Source organism: Oncorhynchus mykiss, chromosome 21 (genome assembly GCF_057628025.1).
Source record: "Oncorhynchus mykiss isolate SJ-2025 chromosome 21, ASM5762802v1, whole genome shotgun sequence".
Classification (NCBI taxonomy): Eukaryota; Metazoa; Chordata; class Actinopteri; order Salmoniformes; family Salmonidae; genus Oncorhynchus; species Oncorhynchus mykiss.
In genome coordinates, this window is record NC_143042.1 from 10349349 (window position 1) to 10358302 (window position 8954).

At 39.4% G+C, this 8954-nt stretch overlaps 1 long non-coding RNA gene and 1 gene segment (V, D, J or C); one reads left to right on the plus strand and one right to left on the minus strand.

The window, feature by feature from the left end:
- Positions 1-4712: 4712 nt before the first annotated feature.
- On the minus strand, positions 4713-7258 carry LOC118942900 (Ig kappa-b4 chain C region-like). The segment is given in 2 exon segments: positions 4713-5300; positions 6224-7258. Coding segments are annotated over 2 exon segments (402 nt in total).
- A 546-nt stretch (positions 7259-7804) lies between these two features.
- Positions 7805-8709, plus strand: LOC149972975 (uncharacterized). The gene is made up of 2 exons (XR_016490159.1): positions 7805-7887; positions 8036-8709. It is a non-coding gene; the product is annotated as an uncharacterized LOC149972975 (long non-coding RNA).
- The last annotated feature ends 245 nt before the right edge of the window (positions 8710-8954 follow it).

Sequence of the window (8954 nt, forward strand, 5' to 3'; positions counted from 1 at the left end):
TGAACATTAATTAAATCTACAGTGTTTACATGTACATTATATCAATGTTAATATTTATATTCAGAACTATTCATTACTATATGTAATATTTAATTCATATAAATGTTTTTACTATATTTTTCAGAATCCAGAGGACAGTACGTTGTGACACAGACTCCGGTAGTGAAAGCTGTTCTCCCAGAACAGACAGTCTCTCTGAACTGTAAAACCAGCAGTAATGTGTATTCTAATAACTATCTAGCCTGGTACCAACAGAAACCTGGAGGAGCTCCTAAACTCCTTATTTACTATGCTACAACACTTCAGTCTGGGACTCCATCTAGATTCAGTGGCAGTGGATCTGGGAGTGACTTCACTCTGACCATTTATTTATTTATTTATTTATTTATTTTACCTTTATTTAACCAGGTAGGCAAGTTGAGAACAAGTTCTCATTTACAATTGCGACCTGGCCAAGATAAAGCAAAGCAGTTCGACAGATACAACGACACAGAGTTACACATGGAGTAAAACAAACATACAGTCAATAATACAGTATAAACAAGTCTATATACAATGTGAGCAAATGAGGTGAGAAGGGAGGTAAAGGCAAAAAAGGCCATGGTGGCAAGGTAAATACAATATAGCAAGTAAAACACTGGAATGGTAGTTTTGCAATGGAAGAATGTGCAAAGTAGAAATAAAAATAATGGGGTGCAAAGGAGCTAAATAAATAAATAAATTAAATACAGTTGGGAAAGAGGTAGTTGATAGGGCTAAATTATAGGTGGGCTATGTACAGGTGCAGTAATCTGTGAGCTGCTCTGACAGTTGGTGCTTAAAGCTAGTGAGGGAGATAAGTGTTTCCAGTTTCAGAGATTTTTGTAGTTCGTTCCAGTCATTGGCAGCAGAGAACTGGAAAGAGAGGCGGCCAAAGAAAGAATTGGTTTTGGGGGTGACTAGAGAGATATACCTGCTGGAGGGTGTTTTACAGGTGGGAGATGCTATGGTGACCAGCGAGCTGAGATAAGGGGGGACTTTACCTAGCAGGGTCTTGTAGATGACATGGAGCCAGTGAGTTTGGCGACGAGTATGAAGCGAGGGCCAGCCAACGAGAGCGTACAGGTCGCAATGGTGGGTAGTATATGGGGCTTTGGTGACAAAACGGATTGCACTGTGATAGACTGCATCCAATTTGTTGAGTAGGTGGAGTAGGTGGACCATCAGTGGAGTCCAGGCTGAAGATGAAGGATATTACTACTGTCAGAGTTTCCACTATCCCAATAGTAAACATGTGTTCACACAGTGATACAGAGTCGTACTAAAACCTCCCTCAGTCAGACTGCACAGTGACTGTACTGATACAGCTGGGACCTACTGCAGGTGCTGAGGAGGAAGAGACATTGACATGGAACACTGGTCAGTAGAGGAGGTCAACTTTGAGTATGTTTACAAAGCATCATTCAGATCACAAGTTCCCCATCAACCTCATCACACTTGTGAATATTTATTGTCATGGTCGTGAAGTTCACTTATAAAAGTTATATGAAGTTTTAAAACACACATTACCTGTTCATAATCAGAGTCAGATCCACAGATGTAAAAAAATGAACAATGGTGATGTTCCATCAGCATCAGCCCCATAAATCGAATCTCCATATGAACCTCACAACCAAACATGTGATGTGATCATCGAGCAATATATGAACTATCTTGATGAGCAGGTCTGTTACATCTGTGAATGAGACATGATGCTGGGATCAAACATGAAATATGTTTGAATAATATACATTTGATCTGTCATAATATCTGTAATTGTAACTAACCTGAATCCACCATAGAGGTTAAAACCAGTCACTCATATCTGTCCCAGTCTAACTACTAGACTGGTAGCTGTGGGAGTGAAACTGAGATTTACATGGGCTGGGTGGTTATGCTTGTCCCAGAATAGAGCAGCACTGTTACCAGATGTTCACACTGTCCCCAGAGGGTTGGAGATAGTGAAGACTCTATGACTATCGTGAAGCTGTGATACTGGTTATATTATGTGGATCTTGTAAAACAAATGTAGCTTAATGTAGGTGTGATCACATTGTTGAGAGTCCAAGATATTGATCAAATGTTCAATAACATTAGTTTACTGTCTTTATGAGTCTATAAATCAAGCAGGTAAAAAACAGTCCAAGAAAAATGAGTAAGGAGTACCATCTACAGTGTGTGTCTAGACCTCTCCTGTTAATCTGTTAACATTGTAGTATCTAGACCTCTCCTGTTAATCTGTTAACATTGTAGTATCTAGACCTCTCCTGTTAATCTGTTAACATTGTAGTATCTAGACCTCTCCTGTTAATCTGTTAACATTGTAGTATCTAGACCTCTCCTGTTAATCTCTTAACATTGTAGTATCTAGACCTCTCCTGTTAATCTGTTAACATTGTAGTATCTAGAACTCTCCTGTTAATATGTTAACATTGTAGTATCTAGACCTCATCTGTCAACCTGTTAACATTGTAGTATCTAGACCTCTCCTGTTAATCTGTTAACATTGTAGTATCTAGACCTCTCCTGTTAATCTGTTAACATTGTAGTATCTAGAACTCTCCTGTTAATATGTTAACATTGTAGTATCTAGACCTCTCCTGTTAATCTGTTAACATGGTAGTATCTAGACCTCTCCTGTTAATATGTTAACATGGTAGTATCTAGACATCTCCTATTAACCTGTTAACATTGTAGTATCAAGACCTCTCCTGTTAATCTGTTAACATTGTAGTATCTAGACCTCTCCTGTTAATCTGTTAACATTGTAGTATCTAGACCTCTCCTGTTAATCTGTTAACATTGTAGTATCAAGACCTCTCCTGTTAATCTGTTAACATGGTAGTATCTAGACCTCTCCTGTTAAATGTGCAACAAGGGGAAAAAGACCTCTGGACCATCTTTACTCCACATACAGAGACGCATGCAAAACCCTCCCTCGCCCTCCATTTGGCAAATCTGACCATAATTCTATCCTCCTGAATCCTGCTTACAAGCTAAAATTAAAGGAGGAAGCACCAGTGACTAGATCAATAAAAAAGTGGTCAGATGAAGCAGATTCTAAGCAACATGTCTGTTTTCTAGCACAGACTGGAATATGTTCCGGGATTCCTCCAATGGCATTGAGGAGTACACCACATCAGTCATTGGCTTCATCAATAAGTGCATTGATGACGTCGTCCCCACAGTGACCGTACGTACATACGCCTACCAGAAGCCATGGATAGCAGGCAGCACCCGCAATGAGCTAAAGGCTAGAGCTTCCGCTTTCAAGGAGCAGGACTCTAACCCGGAAGCTTATAAGAAATCCCGCTATGCCATCCGACAAACCATCAAACAGGCAAAGCGTCAATACAGGACTAAGATCGAATTGTACTACTCTGGCTCTGACGCTAGACGGATGTGGCATAACTTGCAAACCATTACAGACTACAAACGGAAGCACAGCCGAGAGCTGCACAGTGACACGAGCATACCAGATGAGCTAAATAACTTCTATGCTCGCTTCGAGGCAAATAACATTGAAACATGCATGAGAGCACCAACTGTCATGGAAGGCTGTGTGATCATGCTCTCTGCAGCCGATGTCAGTAAGACCTTTAAACAGGTCAACATTTTTAAGGCCGCAGGGCCAGACGGATTACCAGGACGTGTACTGCGAGCATGCGCTGACCAACTGGCAAGTCTCTTCACTGACACTTTCAACCTCTCCCTGTCTGAGTCTGTAATACCAACATGTTTCAAGCAGACCACCATAGTGACTGTGCCCAAAAACACTAAGGTAACCTGCCTAAATGACTACCAACTCGTAGCACTCACATCTGTAGCCATGAATTGCTTTGAAAGGCTGGTCACGGCTCACATCTACACCATCATCCCAGCAACCCTAGACCCACTCCAATTTGCATACCGCCCCAACAGATCCACAGATTATGCAATCTCTATTGCACTCCACACTGCCCTTTCCCACCTGGACAAAAGGAACACTTATGTGAGAATGCTATTCATTGACTACAGCTCATCTGTAGATCAACACCATAGTGCCCTCAAAGCTCATCAATAAGCTAAGGACCATGGGAATAAACACTTCCCTTTGCAACTGGATCCTAGACAACCTGACGGGCAGCCCCCAGGTGGTAAGGGTAGGTAACAACACATCTGCAACACTGATTCTCAGCACGAGGACCCCTCAGGGGTGTGTGCTCAGTCACCTCCTGTACTCCCTGTTCACCCATGACTGCATGGCCAAGCATGATGCCAACACCATAAATTAAGTTTGCCGACGACACAACATTGGTAGGCCTGATCACCGACAATGACGAGACAGCCAATAGGCAGAAGGTCTGTATCGGTTCCCCCCTGTATATAGTCTATTGTTATTTTACCGCTGCTCTTTAATTATTTGTTACTTTTATCTCTTATCCATACTATTAAAGCTGTGTTGTTGGTTAGGGCTCTCGTAAGTAAGCATTTCTCTGTAAGGTCTGTTGTATTCGGCGCATGTGACTAGTAACATTTGATTTGATTTGCTGGTTGAAGATGATGTGGTTTCAAGTGAGAACATAAATAACTAAGCAATGACATTTAGGTCTGATATTTTTCAAAGAAACTGTGAATCAGACTTTATTAATGTATGTCTATACCATTCAACAACATTTAAGACTGCAGTCAAATTATTAAAAGAGACAGAAATATGTGTTCCAAAGGGAAATCTTTATTTTCATCTATTCATCAAAGCATCAAAGCAAACATTCCTACAGTATCTAATAGTAACAAAACAGAACTCATCAAATCTAATACGATTCAATCTCAGTCTACAGAGAGGACTGACACATGAACTCAAGCAAAGCCCCCTGTTAGTCTACATGTCAGTGATCAATAAGGTAGAGAACATCTGATCTCAGAACAGAGTCAAAGCAGAGGAACCAACAGCCTCCCTCCACAAGGGTGTGTCACTGAGGGGTCCTACCCAGAACAGTCAGCTCTCCTCAAGGTCTTGGTGACTGGAGTTTGGGATTTCTGCTGGGCTTCACAGGTCACCTCTCCTGCCTTGGTCCACTCCTGGGTAGTGAGAGTCAGGGTGCTGCTCCAGCTGTACAGGCCATCCTTCTCCAGGACCGTAGAACTGGTCTCCTGCTTCTGGCTGGTCCCGTCCACTTTCCAGCTCAAGGTCCAGTCTGAGGGGAAGCCCTTGTTGGCCAGACACATCAGTGTGGCTGTTGTTGTACTGGACAGCTCCTCACTAGAGGGGGGCAGGACGGTGAGGGTGGGGGCACTGTTACCTGGAACAAACAGAACACATCAACTAAGTAATTACAACAAGTACAGCTTTAGTAAGAGATTATCTTCAGAGAAGTACACATCAAAATATAGTGAATTGGAAATGCCATCTAAATATGAATGTAGAAGTTGGATTGTTGAAAAGATTTGGAAAAAAACACTAAAGTAATTGATTCAAAGCAGATTTATGAACCAAACAAGTATAAAGTGGTAAAATTACTAGAGTTACTAGTCATATGGTGTCAGTTATACATGTTATAATATTGAGGATATTGAGGAATGGATCGGATCAGAACTGTCAAGTCATATTCATAGTATTTACATCACATATCATCCATGTTGGATTATCAAGTCAGTTACAACCATAACTGAGGCCCTTTGTCTTCACACTAACAGTGAAGTCTACCATGAGCACAATGCAACAATGATGAATACCATATAAAATACCATTAGTTATTATACCAGAATTAGGAGTTATATTCTGCAATTATACAAATAAGACATGTATTTAAACCTACAATTTATCATTTTGAGTCAATAAATATTTATTTGAAAGAAGGCTCATTCAAAATCTACATTTAACCAACATTTTTTGAGTTAAAGATAATAAAAATATAAATAATGAATGGCACACAAACAGTAATACACAATGCAACAACTCTATTCCATATTATTAAATATTTATCATACTGGAACTCTCCTCTGCAATCCATCAAACCACACATTTAAATAAACACCTACATTTGAACATGTTATTTAAATAACATTTCATTTGAAAGAAGGCTTTGTCAAAAGTAATACAAAAAATATATTTTTTTAGGAAGGAAAATATGAAAAATCGCAATATATTCATATAGACGAAGTTTCACAGAGTAAAATACCCCCAAAATAATCAGAAAGAAATATCAAAGAGCGTGTTACTTACTTCCAACATCTAGTCTGGTGCCGCTACCAAAAGTGTACCACAGTGATACAATCCCTATTACTGCTGGTACAACAACCTCCTGCATGTTTGGCACTCTTCATTTCATTAGACTGTGGTTCAAATAATTAACTCTACTATAGTATGAACACATTTCAGAAATGAATTATTCTACTCAATTAGAAATAAAGTGTTTTTCCTGTTGATTTCCTTAACATGGACCAAACCTGACTTTTTCTTGTACATCTCCTACTACTGTAGGTGCAGCATGTTTATTCATACAACTAATCTAAAATGTAGGCGAATCACTTCATAGTTTAAAGGCAGGTCAAATTTGATTAGATGTAATAACATTCATATTAAAAGTGGCCATAGTATGTGTAGGCCTTTTGTATTTTGTTTAAATCATCTAAAAAAGTTAATTTGAAAAATCCTCAATATCAAGTCAAAATGTATAGAGAAATTGAAACACGACATCAAAAGTTGAATAAATAGTTTGGAATAAATAATTTGTTCTTTACTTACTTCCAACATCAAGTCTGGTGCCGCTACCAAAAGTCCACCACAGTGATACAATCACTATTACTGCTGGTACAAAAACCTCTGTGTTGTGATGCTGCAGCTGTTACAGTGAAGATCACTCATACAGAATCATAATCAACACTAATACACTTTAACATCTTCCAGGTAGAACAAACACTTCATATTAGCTGTTTCTAAATAATACAAATATGAATTGTATCTTAAATCCAGATATGAGTCATTTTTCCTTCCTCTGTGTATCAGGTTCTTCTAGTCTGGAGGTACAGTCCAGCATTAGATCAGTGTTGCTAGTATTCCTCCATATTGTCCATATGAAAGACAACAGCAGCAGTAGTGATAGTGATCCATGTTGTATATTCCTTTATTAAACATGTTGATCTCAGATTTAACAGTGGAGGTAAAGTCACAGAGGACAGACAACACTACCAGAGGAATCCCACCAGCTTTAGTTTAGAGAAGTGTTCACTAACTGATTAGAGGAACTTACATGAGAGACCGAGCATGAGTGAACAGACAGTTCATTATATCTGATCATCGTCAGAATAATAATATAATGGTGGTGTGACATAAAAGTTACCATACATTAGTTATCAGATAAAACAGTTGCTGTTTGATGTTGTAAAAGGGGCAGCAGGTAGCTAGCGGTTAGAGTGTTGGGCCAGTAACTGAAAGGTCACTAGTTCAAATATCTGGGTCGACAAGGTGAAAAATATGCTGATGTGACCTTGAGCAAGGCACTTAACCCTAATTGCTCCAGGGTCGCCGTTGGCAACGGCAGACACTGGCCTTGACCCCACTCTCCGAGGTTGTCTCAGGGGGAGTTGGGATATGCAAAAATAAATATTTCCAATTCACACTTGGGCATAAAAATGTGTGAAATAAGACAAATTTAATTACCCACCTAATTATTATAAAATAAATCTCTAAATGTATTCTGATGGGATACTACTTGAAACCTGAAATAGAATTGAAACATTATTTGCATAATTAATTTGCTCCGCTGCTCTAAGAGGATTTATAGCCCTGTGAGTTTAACACTTCATGACTGAGAGCTGTTCTTCATGACAACAGAACCATGACTTTTATCACCATCTTCATGTGGACACTTGTTTTCTACATACAAGGTTACAATTTTCAGAATGTATTGTTGAAAATGAATTAAATCTACAGTGTTTACATGTACAGTATATCAATGTTAATATTTCTATTCAGAACTATTCATTACTATATGTAATATTTAATTCATATAAATGTTTTTACTATATTTTTCAGAATCCAGAGGACAGTACGTTGTGACACAGACTCCGGTAGTGAAAGCTGTTCTCCCAGAACAGACAGTCTCTCTGAACTGTAAAACCAGCAGTGATGTTAACAACAATGACTTTTTAGCGTGGTACCAACAGAAACCTGGAGGAGCTCCTCAACTCCTTATTTACCGTGCTACAACACTTCAGTCTGGGACTCCATCTAGATTCAGTGGCAGTGGATCTAGGAGTGACTTCACTCTGACCATCAGTGGAGTCAAGGTTGAAGATGCAGGAGATTACTACTGTCAGAGTTACCACAGTGGTGGAGTGTTCACACAGTGATACAGAGTCGTACAAAAACCTCCCTCAGTCAGACTGTACAGTGACTGTACTGATACAGCTGGGACCTACTGCAGGTGCTGAGGGGAGGAGATGATCCAGTACAATGACACAGTGTGTAGTAGAGCTGAACAACAATAGAGTCAAACTAGAGCTATGTCTAGAAGACCTTACATCATAACTGATCACTAAATGTTTCTCCTGAACATTAACTACATGTTGACTCTGTTAAGTAACCATCAACCAATCTGAATGGAGATATTGTGCAATTATCAAAACCCCTAAAGATGACTTATGTTTTGAAAAGCTAGAATTCAATCAACATGATTCAAACAGATACAATAAAGCCACTAAACATTACCCATACATCCTCCCTCACACTACTGTGGTAGTTCCAGAGAGCAGCAGGTGATGCAGGAGACTGGAGACGTCAGAGCTCTGGAGATCTCCCTTTTAAATCAGTCAGTCAGCTGTATCACAGACTGCAGTTACTGAGCCTGACCACTGGAGGGAGACATAAAGCAGCTACTATCTGGTCTAATAACACAGTAATAACAATATGCTCCATTTGTAGATGTCTATAATCATTGCATCAGTCCTCATTC